This window comes from Ostrinia nubilalis, chromosome 29 (genome assembly GCF_963855985.1).
Source record: "Ostrinia nubilalis chromosome 29, ilOstNubi1.1, whole genome shotgun sequence".
NCBI lineage: Eukaryota > Metazoa > Arthropoda > Insecta > Lepidoptera > Crambidae > Ostrinia > Ostrinia nubilalis.
In genome coordinates, this window is record NC_087116.1 from 6,095,914 (window position 1) to 6,122,457 (window position 26,544).

At 41.2% G+C, this 26,544-nt stretch overlaps 1 protein-coding gene across 1 annotated transcript; it reads left to right on the plus strand.

The window, feature by feature from the left end:
• The first annotated feature begins 2,374 nt into the window (after nt 1–2,374).
• Nucleotides 2,375–22,676, plus strand: LOC135085620 (43 kDa receptor-associated protein of the synapse homolog). Its single transcript, XM_063980395.1, has 11 exons — nt 2,375–2,412; nt 5,344–5,488; nt 6,000–6,065; nt 6,778–6,929; nt 7,695–7,817; nt 8,458–8,641; nt 10,067–10,267; nt 11,612–11,721; nt 12,134–12,224; nt 12,645–12,734; nt 22,482–22,676. Exons 1-11 carry the CDS (start codon nt 2,375–2,377, stop codon nt 22,674–22,676), a joined length of 1,395 nt encoding a protein of 464 aa, XP_063836465.1.
• The last annotated feature ends 3,868 nt before the right edge of the window (nt 22,677–26,544 follow it).

Here is a 26,544-nt window from a genome sequence, read left to right on the forward strand (position 1 = left end):
GACGTGTATAAGCTCCCTGGAAAAGGCCTAAGTCATATTGAATAAAATATTTGACTTTGGTGTGTCGTATAGGCAGCAAAAACATTTTTCTAACGGGACTATTCCCACCTCTCGTCCCCACCGCTGCAACTCCTGTGTAGCCAGGATCTACAGTTTGACCGCCAATAACCCAATCAGTGAAGGTATTTGTGTCTACATTTGCGCAGCCCCTTAGAAGTGTAACTTATTCGTATCTCTACCATGTTTATTGGTCTCTAGGGTCTAATGATCCACGTCAAGGGAATCCCATGGGTCTAAACCGACCCTAGCCATAGTAAGTTATTTAAGTGAAATATACATTTTATTTGTATTGACCAAAAGGAATTGGAGCAGTGGTAGAGCGCTTCAGTGGCGTACAGTCAGCGTCAAATACACTCGACGTCAAATAAATCGCACCTCCCGCGACAAGCACTTTATGACCGTGGACGAGCCGTACTCACTTGAAGGTTGGTTACGTTACATGCTACGTTACGTGCTACATGGTAGGTTAATACCCTGCCTAACGCTGCATCGAGCTTCCGAAAAGCGAGTGAATTGCTACGTTTGACGTATTTTTTAAGTGTGGTCGCTGCGTTCAGCTTCCAAAAGCTGCTAAATCGCCAATCGCCGATGCTAAAAGAAGGTAGCATGTGTTCTGAAGCTCTAAGTCAGTCTAAGTATTCACTCTCAAACTACTAAGCACATAGCGATAGCACAAAATAGGAAGGTACCTATTTGGCTCTAAGTATTCACTCTAAAACTATTGCAATTTAGCGTAATCACAGAATAGGAAATAGTTGGCGACAGATAAAATAGATGCGGTTTTCACATCAGCCAGACAGTTTTGACCGTTCCAATTCCAACCCCTTGCCAGACAATCATTTTAGGGTAGCTGTCAAAGCCACTTTCAAAACTTTTGTAAAATAAAGGTTTCGGATTCACGAGTTCTTGCTCTATAATGGGTACGATAGTTTTTGGTGGCTTTTGTCTTATTTTTTGAATGGGTATACCCGCGTCATTTCTATGACAGATCGCAGAAGTCGGAGAATTAAGAAATTGTTTTGAATTTAAAAATCGTTTTAAAGTTGCTATTTTTAAAATTATTTTATTTAGTAAAAAAAAGTAAAAAGTATTTTATTTGCCAACAAAAAGTTTACTGTCTGTTTATCTAGCGGCTGTTGTACTAAGCTGTGCTTGTGTCGCGGCAGCCTTAAGTAACACAGGTTAATAATGTTGATAAAATATAGTGAGGACACACGGTACAAGGCAATTAACAGATTAAACTATATTACTTAGACTAAACAAAACTAAACAAAAATGCAAACAAAAAGTAACTGAGGTAGTGTGTGTAATGTGTGTGTGTTTATTTATAACTATAATTTATCACTTATAACTATTTTTTATTAGCTGCTCAATTTTATGTGCTTCTTCTGTGGTAACTTTTTAGTTGCTTTACCCTATTTTTTACCACGAATAAATTAATTAATGTTTCGTCAGCACATCCAACTACAAAATACGATACTACCCTCATCATTTTCGGTTCAGGCACACCCCTAAGCCCGCCATGAGCTGTGCGCAACTCCTGCAATGGACCCCGTGGTGACTCCCCGTTTTAAGTTTTGTTTGGGTCAGGTAAGTTTAGTAGTTTGCACATTAATGTTACATTTAGCTTAGGCGCAGACCACCGATTTTTAGGCTGGTTTTAGTGTCACGCGGACCGTCCGGTGCGGACCCGCCCCGCACGGCCAATCTGTATGAACTTCTAGGGAGCGTTTTAGAGTAATGCGGTCTGGAGGAACCGCTCCCGCTCCCGATCCGCACTGAAAGTCCGCGTGACATTAAAACCAGCCTTAGTCGGCCGATAGTTGAGCCCGATCTAATTTGTATGAAGAATCAATCGGCGTAATGTGCGCACTTCCATATATGCCCATACTGATGAACTGCCCGACTTAAGCCAGATAACATTAGAAATAAATTGTTTCAGTAACATAATGTTTACTAACAAAGTGGTAATTTTAAGGATTTACTGTGAGACTGTTCAACATCTACTTCAATTAACTTTTTAACATAATATACGGTATGGAAATATGGTTTAAAAGTTAAAGTCCAGTCGCTGAGCACGTATGATTTTGTCCAATGATCCCAAGCTACGTATTTTTATCGCTTATATTGCTGTCACGCTCGCACACTTACTGCGGCCATTAAACGATATTGTAGGTACGTGCTCGGCGACCGGAATTTAATTGGAAACATTTGACATTTGTCTCGCTCTTTCCAGTGAGCTTGCGCGACGTGCGAGCGAGAGGCGACGATGCACCCAACGGCCAGGTGACCCTGCCGCCTCCACCCGCGGAACATGTCATGGGACTCTATAGAGTCGCGCGACTTCCTCGGGTAAGTTGAAAAATGTATGACTCACCTAGCGCGTCATGCCACAGATAACATAATTTTGAATTAAGTTGACACGCCTCACGTGTCATCTAAAAAGGTCGAAGCACGCTTATCAACTCGGAAAGGGATCGTTACCGTATCAATTGAACCATTCAGTATTCTTTGTATGAAACTCCCCACTGTAACACACACTAATCGGAATCGTAACGTAATCGCCTCGCCAGATAAGCTCTCGAACCGCGGTGCATGCGAGATCATCTAACTTACGGCTAGCCGTTCCCGTGCTTACGGCTCGTCCGTCCGTTTTGGCTGCTTAACGGCTGTCTCGCAAAGTATGTGGAACTTCGCGATGCGCAATTTGGTTTTAAACCAGGTGTGTCCACAGAAAGCGCCATTTTCAGCCTTAAGCACACTGTCAAGTACTATACAAATAGGAAAACGCCGGTGTATGCGTGCTTCCTAGACTTATCTAAAGCCTTCGACCTGGTAGACTATGGCCTACTATGGGAGAAACTGGGGAGAGCTGGTATGCCGGAAGACTGTACTAATTTATTTAGATTTTGGTATAAATCAAAAAAACCAGGTGAGGTGGGCTGGTGCACTCTCAGATGAGTATACCCTTCAATGCGGAGTGAGGCAGGGTGGGTTAAGCTCGCCTACCCTTTTTAACCTCTACATTGACCAGCTGATTGGGGAGCTCAGTGGCATCCATATTGGCTGTTAAATAGACGGACAGTGTGTAAATAACCTAAGCTACGCTGATGACATGGTGCTGCTGAGCCCTTCTATTGGTGGGTTAAGAAAATTGGTTTCTATCTGTGAGACGTATGCGGCGGCCCATGGCTTGGTGTACAACGCCAAAAAAAGTGAAATCCTTGTATTTAAAGCGGGAAAGCGTGCGCCAGGTTATGTGCCGCCAATAACTCTGAATGGTTCGATATTGAAAAATGTTGAAAAATTTAAATATCTTGGGCATATAGTCACTGCAAATTTAAGTGATGATGAGGACATTGAGAGAGAGCGTAGGGCGCTGGCGGTAAGAAGCAATATGCTTGCACGCAGGTTCGCTCGATGTACGGGGGAGGTCAAGATTACCCTTTTCAAGGCTTTTTGTCAGTCCTTTTACTCGAGTGGTCTGTGGGTGAGTTATACGCGTCGAGCCTACAGCGCGCTACGCGTGCAGTACAACAACGCCTTCAGAATGCTGTTGAGGCTGCCGCGGTTCTGCAGCGCCTCGGGAATGTTCGCGGACGCACGGACAGACGGGTTCCATGCGATAATGCGTAAAAAAGCCTCGTCGCTGCTACGCCGCATAAGGGTCAGCAACAACAGCATTCTGAGGACAATTATTGCACGTCCTGACTGTCCTATCCAAACACATTGGATACAATTATCTATGGGCCAAATAAAATGAAAACTAAAAGTAAAAGTAATGTGCACTAACTCAACTAACATAATATAAGGAAAAATTGTTACTAATCCCTACTAACAAACTATGGATGAAAGTCTGAAATAAATTATGTATTATTATTATTATATTATTATTTGGCCCTGTTTGGATGATGAGTGCTCAACGCGCGTTTACAACTACAATACATTAATATCTGATCTGTATTTATCTAGTTTCTTTTATCTTTATAAATTGTTAGGTTATGATGGGACTGACGTACATCTACAGGGTGTTAGGTAAATGGGTATATGAGCCGACACTAGCCCATGTTAACATGGTCATATAAATGGTACGGTGAAGTCAGAAAATTGATATCTTCATTTTAATTATTTTAATTTTCATACAAATCGGATTTTATAAAATTTATTTTGTATGAAAATTAAAAAAATTAAAATAATGATATCAAAAGACAATGCCGGAAATTGGCGTCTTTTTTTTTTCGCGCGGCCATCGACCAAACTTTGTTTTTTGATTACAAAATAGTGTAATAAATCAAACTTACTATGACATGTATACCTCTAAACTCAGTCTGAACTGAGTTACGAGCATTAGAAGTTTGATGATTTTCATACTAGATTTGCTTTTTGCGCGCAAAGTTTTGTAAGAAATTGCAACAAACTAGTGAGATTGTATGTGTAAACAAACAATACCATCCATTAAATGCTCCAGACATCAGTATGGAGCAGAATCAGCGCAATAAAAAAATATCGCAATATTTTGTTGCAATTTCTTACAAAACTTGCGCACAAAAAGCAAATCTAGTATGAAAATCATCAAACTTCTAATGCTCGTAACTCAGTTCAGACTGAGTTTAGAGGTATACATGCCATAGTAAGTTTGGTTTATTACACTATTTTGTAATCAAAAAACAAAGTTTGATCGATGGCCGCGCGAAAAAAAAAAGACGCCACTTTCCATACAAAATCTGGCATTGCCATTTCTGACTTCACCATACCATTTAAATGCGCATGTTAAGATGGGCTAGTGCCGGCTCATATACCCATTTACCTAACACCCTGTATATAAAAGTCCCTAAATAAAGAAATAAAAAATACAATACATTGTCATGTAGGCATTTTATTCTCGGGGCATGGTACTCCGCACGCATACAACGCATGAAGTCGTGAAATCGCAATGCTGCACCGATTTTTTAAACAAATCCGCCGATGCTAAACGTGTCAGCTGTGCTGTGGCCTCATCATCTCAACGTGGCCTAAGGGTCTTTGATGAGCCGTAAGTGCGGGGAAGACTACCGTAGCCAAGTCAAAACTCAATCTGCTTACGACGTTATGTTGAGGCGAAAGGCGACGACGATCCCTTTCCGAGTTGACTTCTCAGTTTCTGGCCTTCGGGCAAGTCAGATTTTTTAGTTCAGATAGTTTGACTTAGTTCCTTCAAAGCGACCCTGGATGCCCTTGGGTACGCCCATGGCTACAATGATCCTTACCGACTGCAGAAAGGAGGCTAATGTGTTGTTCTTGCAGCGGGGCGCCGGCGCACCAGTTGTCGGCCACGCGACTGCTCAGCTCGCCTGATCCGTCGCGACACCATCTCGATGAGCAGCCAGGTATGGAGACCTTCAGATATTTCGACAGTAGCGGCGTAAGGGAGGGGCGGTGGGGGCGGTCCGCCTCATCAGGGGGTGACAACAGTGGCGCAGATTAGTACTCACTGGCGCTAGTATGTAGTAAAAGGGGGAGGGGGCTGTGCTGTGCTATCGCCCCGGGTGCCAACCCATGCTACGCCGCCACTGTGTTTCGACTTTGATTCCTAGATGGAGCATAAGTATTATTAGTTATATTTCAACCACACCAACGCGTGCAGATCGCCATCACGGCGCGATCATTGGCACGCGGACTGTCACTGGTTGTGCAACCTGTCATTGGCCTATGATCGCGCCGGCGATGGCGATCAGCAAGCGTTGGTGTGGTTGAAGCTTAAGTGGTCTCATGAGATCGCACTAATAATTGATTTCTATTGTGCCTCTTGATGGTACTTGAAGGGTTATAAAAGTGCCCCATTTAAGTATTTGTTAAACCTTCTTCCAGAAGTATATCCGTTCGCGGAGGAGTACGGAGGGGGCTCCCGCAATGGGGCGCTGCGGTGGGGCTCCCGCTTCGGGCCCGCGCACCGGCCGCAGGGGGGGCTGCTCGACTGCTTCCGCGCCTGCCGCGAGCGGCTCGACCAGTACTTGGCGAGGAGAAAGGTGAGACAGCAAGGAGGTGAACAAATGTTTCGGAAATTGCGGCAGCTGGACATTCAAATAGTTTATTCAGCTGGTATATAGACCCTTTGCAGGGCACTTAAACACGTCTCAATATAGCTTGCCCTACCACCACTTCGGGACAACATAAGCTGGTGCTGAGAAGAAGTGGCGGAAGAAACTCAGTCACCTTTGTCAGCCTCTTTTTCAATCAAATACAGTAATTTATAACTTATATGTCACGTAATAAGTGCGAGGTGAGTGAAGGTAAGATAGCCAGTTCCTCTGTGATTGAGAATTCCGGATGAAGCTCTCATCCACCTTCATGCTGATCATCACTTCTGAAAGATGTGCGAACAAACTTAGAACAGTCTTGATGATCCAGCAGTTGGAGGTAAGATAGTTCCTCTGTGGTTTAGGATTCCAGATGAAGCTCGCATCCACCTTCCACCTGATCATCACTTGTGAAAGATGTGCAAACAAGCTTAGAACAGCATTGATGTTTTTCGAAACTTGCGGCAGTTGGAGGTAATATGGTTCTGTTGCTGAACATAGGCCTCCCCTAATGCTTCTCATGTTGCCCGGTTGGTAGCGGCCTGCGTCCAGCGCGTTCGCGCTACCTTTATGAGGTCGTTGTTTCACCTTGTAGATGGACGTCCTACGCTGCGCTTTCAGGAAAATCAACGCCATTCTAATAAAAGCTTTCTACCCTCAGATCGAGCGCGGCGTCCGGTTATACAGTCAGAACGAGCAGCGGCTAGCCGTCAAGATATGGCTGTCCGCGCTGCGAGGCGTCCGGCACCGGACGGACAAGTTCACGCTGCTCGGACACTTGTATCAGGCGTACATGGACTTTGGGAAGTACAGGTGAGCTGTCCAGAAGCATTTAGAAGATTACTCATAGGTTTTTTTACCCACCTATTAGTAAAAAGAAGTTCTATCGTGATGCCTGATGTAGGAATATGAGATTCGATAAGCAGAAAAATAACAGCATGAATGCTTAGGCTAAAGAACTCATGGCGTGATTTTCACCCGCGCCTGCCAAGTATGCGGGCGATGATCGGCGGCTTTGTAAACGCGCAATAAGCGGTGCCGTGAGTTTTGAAATAAAACCGCAATTCCACAACCGCCGCGGGCACGGGTGAAAATCGCGCCGTGAGTTCTTATCCTTAAAGGTACTTCGTAGCAAACTCCGTGCAGACTGCACCAGCAGCAGTAGGAAAATCGAAATAGTAAAGAAAAAAATGGCAGGCAATTTCACCACAGTCCGTAGATTTTGCGTATGGAGACTGTCTCGGCAAACGTAGCGAAAGACGCATCATCGAGGGGCGTAGTGTGAGTTTACATCAAACGCAATCGATATCGAGTGCGTCAAAAAATCTATGAAGATTTTTTAATTCTTGAAAGTATCCTCTAGGGACGCTGTACAATCCGTCATACATTTAATGTCATTTTTTTACGCAGTCGATCTCGAATACGTTCAAGATGTAAACTCACACAAGACCCCAGCTCGATGAAACCAATCTTAAGAAGTTAGGTATTGAGGCTCTAGTTAACAATGTTTTGTGGCGTGTCTTGGGTTCCTTCCTATGCTAAAAATTAAATGTTATAAATTTATTTAATCCTTCACAGAGAATCAATAGAGTTCGCCACACGCCAGCTGGGCATCTCAGAGGAATTAGACTCGGCGCCGATGCGCGCGGAAGCGTATCTGAATCTAGCGCGTGCACAGCAGACGCTGGGTGGACTTGACAGGTAAATGTAGATCTTAACTGCCTGCAATTAGAGCTGGAATTCGAATGAAAATAGTTGGACTCGGCGCCTAGCAAATCCTGGAAGGATTTGACAGATAAATCTAAATCTTAGCGCTCCTGCACACGACGCCGCTACCGCGTCGCCGCCGCGCCTTTGCACAGTGTGCGCTTAATGAAATATGTCTCTTTTTCTTCTTATGAATCTGAATAAAGTGCTTTGTACTTTTAAGTTAACATTACGAACGCTTCATCAAGTCAAGACCATTTTCTAGTTTGTTGTGTTTATTTAATTTAACGTTTAATATACATATAAGCCATGACACCTGTCGCGGGTCATCAAATTATTAAAAACACAAGAGTCTAGGACTCCATTTACTCGTCTGATCAGCACACTGTTCACGTTCAGTTAGTAGAGTCAGTGCAGACAAAATCCTTTTTCATCTTTTTCAATGTCCCTTCTCAGTCAATTCTCCCCCTTCCGGGGCTTGACACCACACATACGGTACCTACTTCGCGTCAGGCTGCTATCGTTGATAAATGTCATCTCTTCCTCTATATTTAAAAAGGCCAGTGAATCTTTCACTTTAGTTACTTTGTCTAGAGGGTTGATATAATAAAATAACTATCCATTTTCTTCCCAGAGCACTATCCTACGCCCGCCACGCGCTCTACAACGACTGCGGTGGAGGTAACATCGCGGGCTTCGTGCATCTGACAGTAGCCAGTGTCAGCCTGGAGTTGGGCTCCTTCTCCAAGGCGATGGACGGCTTCCAGAAGGCTCTTTCGGTGGCCCAGACGCAGCAGGACAACACACTTCTACTACAGGTTAAGAAAATATGGATATTTTTGAGATTTGATAGCTTAAATCATCCAAAGTTTGAGTCATCTACTCCAGAAGTTTCTATTGAGGGGTCAGACGCAGCAGGACAACTTTTTTCTACTTCAGGTAAAGTATCTGGTAAGCTGATGCTATAGGTACAATGATCATGGAAGACTTCGTAAACATGTCAGTAACAAAGTATACAAAGGTCCATCAGCATGCTTTTGTGGCTGGGATCTATCTCGAAGATTCTAAAATCATGGACAGTTTCTAAAAGGATTCATCAATGGCACAAACACAGCAGATTCTTCTACTCCAGGTAAATTCACCATCAGGATAAATATTTCTGAGATCTTAAATTAAGGCGAGTTTCGAGTCGAGGTCCTTAAAGAAGACTCCAGATGATTCTATCAATCGCACATACTCATACAGCAGAACAGAACAATCTACTCTCTATAGAACATCGCGGGCTTCGTGCATCTCACTGTGGCCAGTGTGAGCCTGGAGTTGGGCTCCTTCTCCAAGGCGATGGACGGCTTCCAGAAAGCTCTATCTATGGCCCAGACGCAGCAGGACAACACTCTGCTACTTCAGGTAAAGTGTGTGGCGACACCGACGATACGCCACTACAAAAACTGTGTACCAACAGATGGCGCTGTCACTACTACACTATGGCACACTCCGCCGCTCATACAAACCTGCATCGCGGTGACAGAGTTTTATATCCTGCCAAGGCCTTGCCTTGCCTATATATAATAGGCAAACCAAGATGGTGTAAATTGGACCTTGGTCCCCGAGCATAACACCCGCTCGGAAGGAAGCACTAACATCTAGCTTCCTTATTGTGGATGTCCATCATATCCCACAAGTGGTTATCAAGATGGATAATAATATGTGGTGACAGTTTAATTTTCCCGCGGGACAAACTTGACCTTCATTGGTTGGGTTTTTATGGCGGTCAAGCTGTAGATCCTGGCTACACAGGAGTTGCAGCGGTGGGAACGAGAGGTGGGAATAGTCACGATCACTTAACAGATGGTTCTGAATAGTGCTGAGTGCTGATACAATAGCTTAATAGCTTACTCCTGCTTACTCATAAAACTCATAAAACTGGCGCACACCTCATTTATTTATTTATTTTGTTCGGAAAACATACAGTAAACATTAAATAATAACTGCTTCAGAAACTACTTGTACACCCTTTTACATGTTTTCGCATATTATGTGTAAATTACACAATTAATAATATAATTAAACAAATAAAGCTTACATGAGAGAGTGCTATGAGTGTTCATTGTGACTTGTTCTGCACAAAAAGATGTTTGATTCGTTTTCGGTCCTTCGAGCCCGATTTTTATAGGTATGAAAACGTAAAAGACAGTTTCTTTCGACTTCTGAGTTCTGACATGATTTTCAATCCTTTCTTCCAGGTGTACGTCGGCCTTTCAGAGCTATGGCGCCGTCTGCGCGACGCCGAGCGCGCGGTCGCGTGCGCTGCACGCGCGTGCGATCTCGGTCGCGGGCCGCGGTCGGCCGACCTGAACACGCGTCACCACCGCACTGCGTTGCTGCAAATGGCCGCCGCTTTGAGGGCTAGGGGGGAGCTGGGAGACGCACACGACTATTGCAATGTGAGTTTATTATCTAATCTGTATTTAACAATTTGTTCCACCAAAAGACGTCAGAAAAAAACAGAAAAGTTGGGATCCGTAGTCATATATCTAGGTCGTAGAACCATTTTACTTACAACGGAGAAGCTCTTAGGCCCGTATTCACAAACATTACTATGAGGTCTCACAGTGCGCGGGGACGCACAGGGTCACACGCGAACCAATCACAGAGCTCTATTCAACGCTCTGCGTTCGATTTGCTGCTTCACTTAAGCAAGCATCGTTTGTGAATACAGGCGTTAGTCAGTGCACCTCACCTGATAGAATAGAACTTGGCATAAAGTCAAATCAAGGTCGAAGCGAGCTTCACCTGGAATCCATAAACACACAGGAACTGACTACCTTACCTTCAACTGCTGAAACAACAACGCTGAGCATCGTTTTTATAGCGACAGACTTGGGTAACATGGTGGTAGCTAGCCAGACCTTCCAAAATTAAAACGAGCAGAAAAGTTTGCTTCCACTGGGAATGGAACCCGGAACCTCTGGGTGTGAAGGTGGTGTTACTAGACCTCGGTCGCGGGCCGCGGTCGGCCGACCTGAACACGCGTCACCACCGCACTGCGTTGCTGCAAATGGCCGCCGCTTTGAGGGCTAGGGGGGAGCTGGGAGACGCACACGACTATTGCAATGTGAGTTTAATTACGTAGTACTTATTATTATTCTGTGGTTTAATCTGTATCACATCGGTTTTTTGAGTAGTACTTGGGTAGATTCGCCCTTGTAATACCAGCAGATTTCGGCCATGGGCTGCACAATGGCCCATTCAGGAGACTAAATACGGAATCAGCCTAGCAAAACTAAACTAGATGGTTTCAGAATGCTACTGGTTGCAGGTTGCTACCGATGGAAACTACTTTTTTTATCCATATTAACGAGGAAGCGCTTGGCCTGTATCTCACCTGAGGGTAAGTGACGATCAGGCTGAAGGTGGAAGCGAGCTTCACCCGGAATCCTCAACCACGGAGGAACTGGCTATCTTACCTCTAACTGAAGGGCTTACGAGTATGTCCAGTAGAGGACGTCCTAAAGATTAATTTATAGGTATAGGTAGGTATACTTAAAATACATAGTGGGGTTCTAATGTAATGACGTCTAGAGTGATACTGCTCAATTCACTACTTCTAGTGTTTTCTTCTGACATAGGTGTATGAAGGAACGGACTCGACATCGTGATGTCCCATTGTAAAATGCCTTCCCAACCCGTTTGGTCAGCGTGAGGAGTGTCATCTAAATCTTCCATCTCGCTTCTGGTAAATTAGAGAGGTCTCCTCCTCCTAACATACATTTCTAATTGTTTTCCAGGAGGCACTCAGGCTGGCAGCAGTGGCAGGAGACCAGGGTTGCTATGCGCGAGCCGTGCGCATAGCCGGCGACGTCTACCGGAGGAAATGCGACATCGGGAAAGCTCTTAGGTATTTGCTGATCCTAGATCCCTCCGTTTCCACCGAAGCAGAAGATATTTGAGTAACCATTCAGATTTCGTTATTTGCACGTCTACCTTCGGTTTAGTTGGTTATGCAAATAGCTCTTCTTTTGGTCGAAACCGGGCTTAAATCTGTACCAAAAGGTTGCTAAAGGGACTTTGCAGACAGACTGATGCAAATACGGTTTTTGAAACTTCTCACGTAGATAAATGTAAATAGGAACCACTCCTGCTATGTTCTTCTGAACGAACTTATCGTTGCGGGTCCAATGACAGTTTAACTTTGCCCCGGGACAAACTTGACGGTCAAGCTGTAGATCCTGGCTACACAGGAGGGTTGGAGGAGAGATGTGACAAGTCACATAGATACGTAAAATTATGTAAGGAATCTCCTTTTCCAGACATTACGAAGTGGCAATGGGTGCCGGCCAGGCGCTGGGTGACAGATTAGCCCAGATGGAAGCTATGGACGGAGCTGCTAGATGTCTGGAGGTAAGATTATCATCATGATCATCAGATCATCGTCTAATTATCATCATCATCAAATTCAGCCGCAGGACGTCCACTCTTGAACATAGGCCCAATGATGTCCACATCGCCTGGTTGGTAGCGGCCTGCATACAGCGCCTTCCTGCTACCTTTACCAGAGTAAATGCAGGACTTGGTTTGCCCGTTCCTCCCCTTGAGGAACCGTCCTGCACTACAAAATGGCTAGCTTTCTGACCGTTATTAAAGAAAATTTCACAAGCATTAGGAATCAGTAATTCCAAGGCACCTTTAAAAACACTCATTTCAGTCCTAACGCTTTTTTGAGATGTGAAATTGCTACACAAAATCTGGAGTTCTAGAATCTATTATCACAAATTTAGTGTTATTTACCCAAAGATTTTTACAATGCCAATTTCTTCGTAGGTTCTGCGAATACAAGGAAGGATCTGCAACTGCCGACCGCTGGAGTTCAATACTAGGTTGCTGGAGGTCTCTACTTCGGTTGGAGCTAAGGTAAGAAGAACCAGAAATTTTTATTAGCTTAGTCCGAAAATTCACAAGTCTACCCAATGATTGTTGACATCAAACACGTTGGTTCAAACTTGTTGACCTATGTAATTACAACACTGAGCGTTTTGAGACCTTATCAAAAAAACAGTCTTGTAACTGTATTATTGGCCTTCAGCCCACTATAATACCAAAGTCTATTCAAACTGAGCCGGCGCAGGACATATTATTCACTGAATCCCAAACTAATGAAACTGCCTTGTCTAAAAAAATTAGTGATACCGGTAATGGAGGGAAAACCTATATTTATTCTGATCAGCTTGGTCAGGGGGTAGGTTCTATGCTCAGCGAGCACTTGAATACACAAGTCTTGAATTATTGCTATCCAGGTAGGTTTCTTACAGAGATAATTTACGAAATTAGTAAAAACCAAAAATTAGATGAGAACTCCAATGTTATCATAATGTATGGTAATAATAATAATAATAATAATAAATAATAAAATCTTTATTTGAAACCAGAAACAATTTTACACAATCATTTTAGCGTTAACATTTGCAGTAGTCTAAGACTGTGTCGCAGATGTTAGCGCCCACCTCTAAGTAGACGGGCGTTTCAGACAAAGACATTAACAAATAACATTAAGTTGGTATACATTTAACTAAGAACAAAAATAGCAGTGTGTGAGTAATGTGTAGTGTATGATGTGTAGTGTATGATGTGTAGTGTTTGATGTGTAATGTGTGATGTGTTGTGTGTGATGTGAGTGTGAGTTTATGTATGTGAAATTACTTAACCAGGGCTTCCACCTCATCATAACCAAGGGTAAGCAGCCATTTACTCAGAAGGGCTTTACACTTATGTGATGTTAGAGGGTAAATGTTCAGTACTTTATTAACCTTGTTGTAAAGTTTGGGACTTATATAATCGTAATGATGCTTGGCCAATACCAACCTACACCCCACTGTAACACATACTATGTCTTTTCTTCTTTTAGTCAGCGATATATTTGGATCAAAGACAAGGTCTTTATGTTTACGCAAAACAACACTTACGATAAACAATTTTCGGACAGAAAGAACCTCCCAGAAGCAGAAAATTTCTATGGTGGGATATCTGATTGGCTTCGATGCCATTACTTTCAGAACTGCCCTTTGAGCCCGTTCAAGCTGTATTAACTTTGTTTTACCAGCGGCTCCCCAAACTGTAATGCAATAAGTAATTATTGCCTGGGCAAGAGCAAAATAGGCAGTTCTTAAAGTGGCTAAGTCTGCGCCAATTCTAAGTTTACTGAAAACAAATATTAGTTTTCTAATGCGTGACGTCATGCATTTGATGTGTTCACTCCATGATAGGACACTATCGACCATGACACCCAGGTATTTAATAGTGTGCGTGCGTGATATTGGGACACAAGAACAAGGAGCAACTGAGTTCATACAACATTGGTGAGCAGATATGGTAAATGACGAGTTAGGCTGTGATGCGACCGTAGGAGCAAATGTGACAAATTTAGTTTTAGTCAAGTTTAATGTAAGCAGATTTCTAGACAGCCACATCATAACCGAGTACAATGCGGATTCAGCATAAGAGCGCGTCTCGTCCCAACTCCGTCCATGAACAATGATTGCAGTGTCATCAGCATATGTAACAATTTTGCTATTCAGTAAGTTCAATTTACACAGATCATTTATATATATCAGGAACAGAGTCGGACCGAGAACGCTGCCCTGAGGAACACCATACGCTATCGACTCAGCTCGGCTCGTGATATTGCCAATCGTAACGTATTGCACCCTGTCAGAAAGGTAGCTCATGAACATATCTAGCACAATACCTCTAATACCTATATGGTGAAGTTTAGAGAGCAGAATGGAGACAGATACAGTGTCAAATGCCTTTGAGAGATCTAGAAATATACACAGTGAATTTAATTTACGGTTTAGATTTTTTATTACGGTACTGGTTAAATCTAAGACGGCATCCTCCGTACTCTTTCCGGATCTAAAACCAAATTGGTTAGAAGCAATTATTTGTTTTGAGTTTAGGTAATTAATTAGTTTATTATTTATTATTTTTTCAAGAATTTTAGATAAAATAGGTAAGACAGATATTGGCCGATAATTGTTGACACTGTACCTGTCCCCACTCTTATAAATGGGATGGACCAAGGCTCTCTTAAACACCATCGGGAAAGTACCCGTAGAAAAACAAAGGTTGAATACGTGACACAGAACTGGGATGAGTATATGCCTTGCCTCTTTAATTAAAGAGGTGGGAATACCATCACAGCCCGTCGCACAGCTTTGTCGTAGTCCCAAAATGATGGCCTCTATTTCTCTCTCGTCAGTGTCCAGAAGCGCCATGGAATCCGACACCGAGATAGACGGCTCCTTAAGGGTGGTTAGATGTGACGCGTCAAGGGGGTTCCTAATTATACTGGAAGCCAAATCTTTGCCTACGTTCGCAAAGAAATTGTTTACAAAATCAGCAGCTGCCTGCGGATCATTATGAGTGGTCAGTAATTCATCAGAAGGGGAAGTTTGTTTGCGTAGATTTGTAACTACTTTTATGAGATTCCACAATATCAGACAATATTTTCAGGAGAAAGAAAGCTATTATATAAGCATACACGTAAGCACATAGTAAGACTAGTCATTTTGATATAGTTAGATAGTTTGTTTAGATCTGTTTCGCTTCTTATTAGGTGGAGTGGAGAGCCATCTTTTTCTCGAATGAATATCTTGCCATTTGACGACCAGCAGTACTTGCATTCATTACTGCTTGCAAAAACACGTGCTAAGTAGAATAATCGCTTCATCTTCGCAGTCAAGTTTTCTGATATGAAAATGGGTCTCGCTGGACCACTTAGTCTAATGTTTTCAGAATTCAGTTTATTAGGACTCTTGTTATAACTTTTGTATGCTTTTAAAAAGGTATCCTTCGTGATGACACTACCAAAGTCAACTATCAAAGTCTTATTGTCCTGGATTCTGGTATTAATGCGAAATATATCTTTAATGTCCTTTGCCTGTATGTTCACCTTTAAGATTTCCCCAATTTTGTTTACTGTTTCAATGAGAGTAGCTTTTGATTCTGTTTTATTAATCGGTATATTTTTGATTTCTATACAGGTAGCGCGAGCGCTTTTTTCAAAAGTTTCCAATTTACTTTCAAGCGACTGGATACGTTTGAGATGTTGAGAATTTTCCTCCTTAAGGTCATCAACTTGTTTTGTAAGTGTGTCATATTTGGTGGACAAAAATTCGATTGAAGTTCCGATCTCTGAATTTTGAATTTTTATTTCTTCAATAACAGTGTACAGCTTCTCCATTTTTGTGTCTTGTTGCTTTTTAAAGTCAGAAAACATTTCTCTAATTTCCGTCATGAAGTTTGCCAGCTGCGTTTCCGTTGAATTTGATTTAGTTTGCTTCGGACGCTGTGATATATTGTGCTGTGAGCTTGACGCATCATCCGTCATAGACTGCAAGTCATGTTCCGGTGTATTTTGTGATAGTTGCTGCGCCAAAGCATCTTTGTGCAGTTTGGCGCGGGTCGCCGGCCGGGTAGGCCCACTCTTGTCCTCGAGCGGCGCGCAGGTGGCGGGGCGGGGGGGAGAGCGACGCAGTGGCATGATGTATGTAAGTCAGTCAAAAGTACCAGGGCGCGTGAGCTGCTTAGGAATTAGTATTGCGGGAGGATCGACGGAGGTCAGCTTATTTGGACGGTCGCGACGATTTGGTACAAACTTATCGCCGTCCACCGTAACTTGACCCCTGATAGCATCGAGTGTATTAGAGAGAAAGGTTCACTCACGCAGTCACGCAGCCGCAAACAGATGACTCCTGCGTAGTTATGCGCTCCTAATTTTTCGTTCTTGATTTTATGGTGATAATTTATAATAAAAATAGATTTCACAACGAAACGGAGTATTCAAAACACGTCTGATCGCCTCAGATGTCCGGAGGGAAGGGGTAATAGTTACTTAGTAGATAAAAAGAGTATAATTCAGAATATTGACCAACTCTTGGATTTGCAAAATAGCTTAAAATTTAAGATAATTTTGTGTGCTTTACCCTATGTAAATTCAGGGTATAATGTCAATAAGATCAACAAGAAAATATTTGATTTAAATATACTAATGTATAACCTGACTTATCGTCATAGCGACGCACTTTTACTTTTTGACATAAATAAATTTATTTCTAACTTTAAGTTGACTGTAGATACAATGTATCTCTCTAAAAAATTAAAGAATAAATTAGCCTCTTTGATTGCATACAATATTAAATGTAATCATATTTATAAAAATAATCATAATCAGGGTACTAATAATTTGATTTCTCACTATGTAAATAATAATATTAAGACTGTACCTACTACTAGTTGTTTAAACTGAGGCACTCGACAAAGGCCAAGTCTGGAACATTCAAGATTGTTCATCAAAATATTCAAGGCTTGGCCAGCAAAGTTTTAGAAATAGAGCTTTTCTTAAAAAGTTTTGACATTAATGTAATGTGTATTACTGAACACTGGCTTAAGAAATATGAAAGCTCTTTTTACATAGATAATTATCAGTTATGTAGCGCGTTTTACAGGAAGTCTGCCATTCACGGAGGCTCCTTAATATTTGTCAATAATAATATTAAATGTAAAGAACGCAAAGATGTAGTAGGGCTATCAGTTGAGCGTGTTATCGAAATTTCCTGTGTCGAGCTTGAGAGTTACATCATTGTATGTGTGTATAGACCCCCTTCTGGGGACTTTGGTATTTTTGAAGCGGCTATTGAGGATGCTCTTAATAAAACTTGTAACAGCAACAAAAAGGTCTTAGTTTGTGGAGATTTTAACGTCAATTTACTAGATAGCTCATCATCATATTCTGTAAGACTACTTTCCCTTTTTAAGTCATTTAATTTGTTTAGTCAATTTAAGGAGCCAACTAGAATTACGGAAACCACAGCTACTTGTCTAGATAATATTTTCTCTAGCTGTGTCCCTGACAAAAAAGCTGTCATACACAATCTTACGTCAGATCACTGTGGTATTAAAGTAGAATTTATTTTTAATAATTCTAATAATACAAGTAACAAAAATGCCGTATGTAGACCTGTAACCATTAGTCGTCTAGACCGTTTTAAGAATAATCTTGGAAATAAATTGCATTTAGTCCCGTACGTGCAGGGAGACCCAGATGCTCTTTACAATAACCTTTTCGAATGTATTAAAACCGAACATGACAAAGTTTTTACTGTAAAGCCATTAAAACCAAATACCAAATCTAAGTTTAGTGACTGGGCTACTAAGGGAATATACAAAAGTCGAAATACGTTATATGAGCTTTATGGCATGAAAAAGTATAATAATAGTATATCTTTTCTTGAACATGTGAAAAAGTAGGTATTCAAAAATTTTTAAGAAGGTTTGCTTCATGGCTAAGTCTTTTTATATTCGGGACAAGATAGGGAACGCCAGTAATAAAATAAAAGAAACTTGGAATGTTATCAACCGAGAGACTGGTAAACTAAAACCAAGAGATAATGACTTTTCTCTCAAAGTTCACGATAATTTGATATCTGCAGATAAAGATGTAGCAGAAGCTTTTAACAAATTTTTTGTTAATATAGCTTCAGCAACAACTGCCAACTTAAAGTCATCTCCCTCCGAGGCTGAAGAAATATTGAAAACCCACGTGACACCCTGTGACTCGCACTTCTCTTTTAAACATATTACTCCATTAGATATCACTAAAACTTTTAATCTTTTAAATGTAAAGAGTACAACTGATATCTGGGGCATCTCTGTCAAGATAGTCAAACACATTATTGATATAATTTCCCCACAGTTAGCGATAATATTCAATAATTGCATAGATAAGGGAATCTTCCCCGACCTCATGAAACACAGTAGACTAATGCCATTATTTAAGTCTGGTAGCAAAACCGACCCTGGCAATTATAGACCCATTTCTATCTTGCCCGCTTTGAGCAAGATTTTTGAAAAAATCATACAGGAGCAACTTATGATTCACTTTGGCTCTAATAAACTATTTCATAGTGAACAATATGGTTTCACCAAGGGTCGTTCCACCACCGATGCTGGGGTTGCACTACTTAAACATATCTTCGAGGCTTGGGAGAATTCTCAAAATGCACTAGGGGTCTTCTGTGATCTCTCAAAAGCTTTTGACTGCGTAGAACATCAAACGCTAATTCGCAAACTGCACTATTATGGGGTAAAGGACTCGGCTTTGGATTTAATACAATCCTATTTAAACTTTAGAGTTCAAAAAGTCGACATAAATGGTGTTTTGTCTTCTGGGTCACCTGTGACAATGGGAGTTCCGCAGGGGTCCATTCTGGGTCCATTCTTGTTTCTTATATACATTAATGATCTACCATATTTTGTTAACACCTTTGCTGCGGCAGTAACTTTCTAATACTTTCCATTCCTTCGGTACAAGGTCAGTAAACCTGGTATTAAAACTTACATTGTGGCGGCACAAGGCTTAAAGACCTTGTAATATTTAAGATATATTAATTTTATTTTTGGCTTCATGTTAATAGATATTGTGTTTTTTTTCTTTGAATATTAATAATAATGCATTTATTGACATACACCTGAAGGCGTTCGTGAATAACTTGTTTAGTATAAAAATTATAGCTATATTCAAAATACAAGGCTTATGCACCCTGTGCCGCACTGAAGTAGGGAAGTCTGGTGGGTATTTTAGGGATGTGAAATACAAATATCGATAGTTTTAATTAAGTTTTAATAAAAATTTAAAAAAGTAACAAACAAAGATGTTTTAATAATTTAGTCTAAATATTTTACAAATAAGACATACGTGCATAAATACTTAAATAAGCTATATTTAAAGAAAACATATTATTTAATAACATTTAGTTACAACTTCAAATGTTTGTCACGAAAAACTATTGAAATTAGCAATAAATCGTGTAGCAAATTAAATTATAATCAATTTGCAGTTTTGATTTTGTTTGTTTCTCTTGACGCCATGTCGACATGTGCGTTTCTTGCGAATGCGAGGCAACACTGGCTGCACGAAGCTAGCGTGGGGTGCGGTACAAGGTGCGCAGGGTACAAGGTGCTTCGACCTGGTTTCGCATTGTGAAGACATTTTATTACTTCCGTGCGGTACCAGGTCTAAAAACCTGGTATTAAGGTAGGTACATCATTGGATTCTATTTTAAGAATACATCATAGATATATATTCATCACTTTCCTACACTGGACCCAATTGAAGTTATGCCTTTCGCACGACAAGGAAGACTATAATTTTCTTAGCCGCACGGTAAGCGAGACGTACACAAGGTCTATAGACCTGGTTTCGCACTCAACGTGTTAAAGACTCTTGCGAAATCGTGTTATTTGCTGATGACACATCTTTGATTTTTAATATTGATAGAAGTAAAAATAACTTTGACGATGTAAATAATGCACTAACAAGAGTTTTAAGTTGGTTCACTACAAATAATCTACAACTGAATGCAAAGAAAACAAAATGTATAAAATTCTCTTTGCCTAACGTAAAAACAGTTAGTACCCAAATAGAACTTAATAATAATGCAATCGATCTGGTAGAATCTACTGTATTTCTGGGAATTACCCTGGATTCAAAACTCCAGTGGGGCCCCCATATAGAAACTCTGGCGGGAAAGCTCAGCTCAGCGGCTTTTGCAATAAAAAGAATACGGTCATTAACCGATGTTTCAACAGCTCGCTTAGTCTACTTTAGCTACTTTCATAGCCTAATGTCATATGGAATCATGCTATGGGGCAAAGCTGCAGATTTTGAAACAATATTTATTTTGCAAAAACGTGCCATAAGATACTTGTATAAAATGAAAGCAAGAGCGTCCCTTAGAGAATTGTTTAAAGAAATTGGCATTCTCACGGCCGCTTCACAATACATCTTAAACTGTATTCTATTTATTCAACAAAATATTAATGAATTCAAAAAGAAAAGTGATATTCACCAAATCAATACTAGAAATAAAAATAAATTGGCTATACCCGCTTTTAGACTTAATAAAGTGTTTGCCACCTTTATGGGACAAGGTATCCATTTTTATAACAAAGTCCCTGATAAATATAAAGAGCTACCGTACAATAAATTTAAAGGTATAGTTAAAGATCACATGCTTAAAAAAGCCTATTATACAACTCGAGATTTTCTTAATGATAAGTCATCCTGGGAGTAGGATTATGGTCCTCTCATGCTCGCACTAAAAATAATTAAAATCGTGCTATGAAAAGTAATGTATAAACTAATCTAATTTTCTAAAATGTTATAGTGTCATGCTTCTCAATCTGGACTGTTACTTAGCTTTATTATTGTTTTTTTTTTTTCTAAGAGATAACTTGGTATTGTCATTCTCACTAAAATGTCTCTGGGGTGGTGGCGTAGTGAGGCGGGTCGTTACATTCCCTCTAATATGGTCGAGTGAAGCGATGGCTGGTTCACTCGTCATGTCTGTGAACAGACGCTGCTTTCGGGGACTGGTCAATCCAAGTTATTCCAATTTATGTATGCGAGTCATTTCTACTAGTATTTAAGTATGTAATCTGTAAGTCTAGATATTAGCACGTCACTACCTTGTTTAATATACCACGCAATTTTGTATACCCATTATACACTATACAAGAATGCACGGTAAATTCAGTGAACTGCTCCTGAATCGAATGTACCTACTACTGCTATTTCTATTTATTTATATTAACCGGCAGACAGTGGTGACTGAGTTTGTTGCGGCGCTTCTTCTCAGCACTTGCCAAATGTTGGTCTCGAAGCGCTGGTAGGGTAAAAAGATTATGAGACATGTAGAGGCTCCTTAAGAGCAAAATGACGATTTGTAAGAACTATTTATTAGTCTAAACAAATAAAGAAATTTTGACTTTGACTTTGACTTTGATTGTCAAAATTGAACTGAGACTATTATAATGGCGAAAGTAAGTCTGTTTGTCTGACTTTTACCTTTTCACGCTTAAAACACTTAACCAATTCAGATGTTTGGTAGGTTTTTAGACATAGGATAGTTTTATTCCAGTTTTAGAGTGTTCCAACCCACGGAGGCGAATTATTAAGTAGAATGAAAGAAAAAAAAGTTTAACTATTGCTCAATATATCTACTACCTACCTATCTGTTGGCGATTAGACCTGGTAACTGTGCTCGGTGCTACTATCGAGACTATTCCCACCTCTCGTTCCCACCGCTGCAACTCCTGTGTAGCCAGGATCTAGAGCTTGACCGCCAATAACCCAACCAATGAAGGCCAAGTTTGTCCCGGGGGAAAGTCCTCGGCCTCGTTGCTACTAGGCTAATATGTAATAACAAGACAGCGTATGCCTTGTTGGGGAGGTTAAAGTGTTACCATCGGTGCACAGCTCCTACCAGATCTGTCGCCAACACTATTTGACTTCCTTAATCGATTTCACACGACATCATGTGCTTCATCGACTGTGGAACACAACCGAACTTGCGCTCCAAGTTTGAAACATCTGAGATCGAGATCGAGTTGAGCCCTGCGTGCCCAAACAACTGCACGCAGGAAGACTTATCGCTATCATAGGCCAATGACAGGTCGCGCGGACTGTCATGGGTCGCCCGACCTGTCATTGGCTTATGATCGCCAACTCTTGTAGCAGAGTTTTCGACTGACACTGTGTAGGTTTGTTGTCGACATGACAAGAAGAAGAAGACTGGATTTTACCTGAATTTCTGTTCCTAGATGCTAGTCCGCCGCGTGCGCCTCCGTTTGGCCGAGATCTACACAGCGCTTGGTGACAACAACGCGGCCGCTCGCCAGAAACGTTCTGCGGCCACCTGGTCGCTGCCTACTTGTGCTCGGTGCCGGGAGCCTCTAGCAGATAGGCCAGAGCCTTTGGCATCGCTACCGTGCGCTCATATCGTTCACCACGCGTGAGTATTGTTCAATATTTCACTAAAATACAAACAGTTTTTCAAAAATATAGCCTAGGATACGTAGTTATAAGTCTAAGCTACATGGTGGATGAATCTTCTTTCCAAAAAGATGGCGGATGAAGAAGATTTCAACGGATTTAGAAGTGGAGTCCATATTGTTCCTTGTGGAACTCCATATTTATTAGTCGCTGCCCACTTGTGCTCGTTGCCGTGAGCCTCTAGCGGATCGGCCAGAGCCTTTGGCGTCGCTACCATGCGCTCATATCGTTCACCATGCGTAAGTACCTATTTTTAGATGTTTTTGTAGTTACTTTTAAAAAATATTGAGTAATTTTTGTAGTTAAGGGTCTAAGCTACAAAGAGAAAGAAATTTCTAGTCAAAAAGTTTGCGGATGAGGCAGATGTTAACGGATTTAGACTCAACAATGCTAGAGTCCAAATTGATCCTTGAGGTACTCCCTAATTTAATGGAGGAAGAATGTAACTGGTCGCTGCCCACTTGCGCTCGATGCAGGGAGCCCTTAGCAGACCGGCCAGAGCCTTTGGCGTCGCTACCGTGCGCTCATATCGTTCACCACGCGTAAGTAGAGAACCAAAAGCGAAGCAAAGGACAATGGGCAAAATGGTACCCGGCTCCAATAGATATGCTTCTAGTTTTGTTTGAAAGGTCTTACGAAGACGAACAACTTTTACTATGGCCACCAGCCTCAGATCTGGTTGTGTTCGAAGATAAACATACTTTTTTGCAAAATGGTACCCGGCTCCAATAGTTACGTTTGTAGTGTCATTTGAAAGGTCTTACCAAGACAAACAACATTTACTATGGCCACCAGCCTCAGATCTGGTTGCGTTCGAAGATAAACATACTTTTTGTGTAACCGAAGTATCATACGTGTCCATCTTATGATACTTAGGTTATGCGAGGCATGAAGGGTTTACTGCTCCAGCACCCTTCCTTAACTCTATAATTATTGATAGAGATAATTGTGAAATAAATGTTTTTATTTGAAGAACTACTACCCCCTTATTTAAAAAAAGTTATACCTAGGATAAACCTTGGATTAAAATGACATTTCCATACCAAATGACAATTTAAATCAGAGTTCAACTAGGGTGTAACTTTTATTAATAAAAGGGTTGGAGTTTTGTTATTTCTTAAGGGTTTTATTATGGGTTGCTAAAGCGAATAAACCCACAAGACCCATTAAGTCCACCCACAAGATGGACCGACGACCTTATAAAGGTAGCGGGAAGGCGCTGTATGCAGGCCGCCACCAACTGCAACCGGCCATTGTGGAAATCATTGGGGGAGGCCTATGTTCAACTGGACGTCTTATGGCTAAAATGATCATGATGATGATGATGAAATCGAATAAAGGGCTAATAGTTTGGGTAGTTCATCGTAGGTATAATCCTTTCCTTTGCAAGGCTTCTTTTAGTTATATTAATAGATTGTAGTCATAGTACATACTCGTATACATGGATGATTGTGTTATACTTTCATTATAATACTTAGTGGAATTACTGCTTTCAAAACGTGAATTAGAACTGGCCCCATAGCAGACATTTTTCTACATCTAAAGGCCTTTTGAAATATATATTGGTTATGGCTATTGGAGCGGGTACCACTTTCCATACATTTGTGCCCATCATCCTTTAGCTGAAGGTCTAAACTATAGATGGGAGAATCTTCTTGCCAAAAAAGATGGCGGATGCCAAAGATGTCAACGAATTTAGATGCAAAAGCGTTGGTGATCAAATCGCTCCTTGTAGAACTCCATTGCTGTTTTTCAAAAATATTGTCTAGAGTTTGTAGTTAAAGCTGTGGTTAAAGGCATAAGCTGAAAGGTAGGAGATTGTTCTTGCCAAAAAGATGGCAAATGCAGAAGATGTCAACGGATTTAGAAATAGAATTCATATTGATCCTAGTGGAACTCCATTTTTACTGGTCTGTGCCCACTTGTGCTCGCTTCAGGAAACCCTTAGCTCATCGGGTAGAGCCTTTGGCGTCGCTGCCTTGCGCCCATATCATTCACCACGCGAAAGTTTACACCTATTTTTGGACGGTTTTGTAGTTATTTTTCAAAAATATTTAAAGTTATTATATCTTTATAGCCAAGGGTCTAAGTTTCAAGGTGAAAGAAGTTTATAGCCAAAAAAATGGATGCAGCAGAAGTCAACGGATTTAAAACCAAGAGCGTGCATGCTCAAATCGCTCCTTTTGGAACTCCATAATGAGGGCTATCGTTTTTATACTTAACAGTTGGCACCCCTGGCGATTGACAGGACCTTACTCTACAGTGGCGCCATCTTGATGAGTGCAAATACGATAGTCCTCCTACCACTTTAGCGCTCACAAGTTGGCGCCACTGTCTTCGCTACTAGCAAGTGACAGGACCTTACTCTACAGTGGCGCTAACTGGTGAGCGCTAAAACGATAGCCCTCATTGTCTTACCAAAAAGTTTGCGAGTGCAGCAGATTTCAAATGATTTAGAAAGAACAGAATGTTAGGTACCAAATTGCTCCCGTTTATTAAGCTTAGGCGCAGACCACTGATTTTAATCGGCCGATAGTTGGACCCGATTTTAATTTGCATGAAAATCAAATCGGTGTAGTGTACGCACTTCCATACATGCCCATACTGATCAACTGCCCGACTAAACTATCGGCCGACGAAAAATCGATGGTCTGCGTCTAGGTTAAGACTTTAAAACACAAAAATAACTTCTATTTCTCACGACTTTCTGATATGATTATGTTTGTTCAATGTTAAGCTTCATAATATAATTATATGTATAGTGTATTGAGTTACCGATAGATGGCGCTGTCTGTAGGTTGAATCGCGGTATGTAAGTTTTAGACGGCCCCTACATAGGTATACTCAAATTTGGTTCGGAATAAATGAGACTTGCCACTGGAATCTTGGTTTTATTCAAGTTACTATCTGTGGGCTTTTTGGGCCTTGTACAATGTTATTGTCAGGATTTTTAGCTTTACCATCTGGTTTGTTATCCACGGATTGAATCATGTTTTGTCAGGATTTAGCTTTCAAATTTAAATATCAACAGATGCATGCCAGAATCCTGGTCGCGCCGTTCCGGTCGCAGTACAACCGGCGCCCCAGACTGCGCGGAGTGTGCTTCACCTCGTGCACCCCGCGCTCCACCACCTGCCCCTCCCGCGCCTATTGCACACCCCCATCAGGTGTGTATATGCTACAGGACGCTACATGACGCTACACGACGCTACATGAGGCTACATGATGTTACACGACGCTATAAGACGCTACACGACTCTATAATCACCCCTCGCGCCTATTTCACACCCCCATCAGGTGTGTATAGACGATACATTACGGTACAGAACGCTACACGACGCTACATGACGCTACATGACGCTACACGACGCTACAATACGGTACACGACGCGACAATACACTTTAAGACACTTCATGACGCTATGACTATAATATGACGCTACACGACGCTACATGAGGCTGTACGACGCTACACGACGCTATACAGTGTGAGTCACGTTAAAGTATACATATGAAAATAGATGAAACTAGACCTATTTTTATCGACAAAAAATAGGTCAAAAAATTTTTGAGATTTATTTTTAATTTTTTATCGAATTTTTTTTATTCCAATTACCTATTGTAAAGAAAGCGTAATAACTTTTAAACTAAGCGGTATATCCTGATAAAATAAAAACAGTAATAATGCTAAATAACAGGCGATACTAATAAAATACATAAAATATACAAAAAAGGCCAAGAAATAATAAAAAATGATACTTTTTGAAAAAAATCTGCTTAAAAATTCGTGTTTTTTTGGTTATTTGATAAATTTCTCCAAAAAAATGCCCC

What these genes read in the sequence shown, in the direction of transcription:
- LOC135085620 (XM_063980395.1), top strand. Translation starts at nt 2,375, where the DNA reads ATGTCATGGGACTCTATAGAGTCGCGCGACTTCCTCGG. An exon ending in ACGCTGGGTGGACTTGACAG is followed by an intron (nt 7,818 to 8,457) that starts GTAAATGTAGAT and finishes TTTTCTTCCCAG; the next exon opens with AGCACTATCCTACGCCCGCC. An exon ending in CTACTTCGGTTGGAGCTAAG is followed by an intron (nt 12,735 to 22,481) that starts GTAAGAAGAACC and finishes TTCTGTTCCTAG; the next exon opens with ATGCTAGTCCGCCGCGTGCG.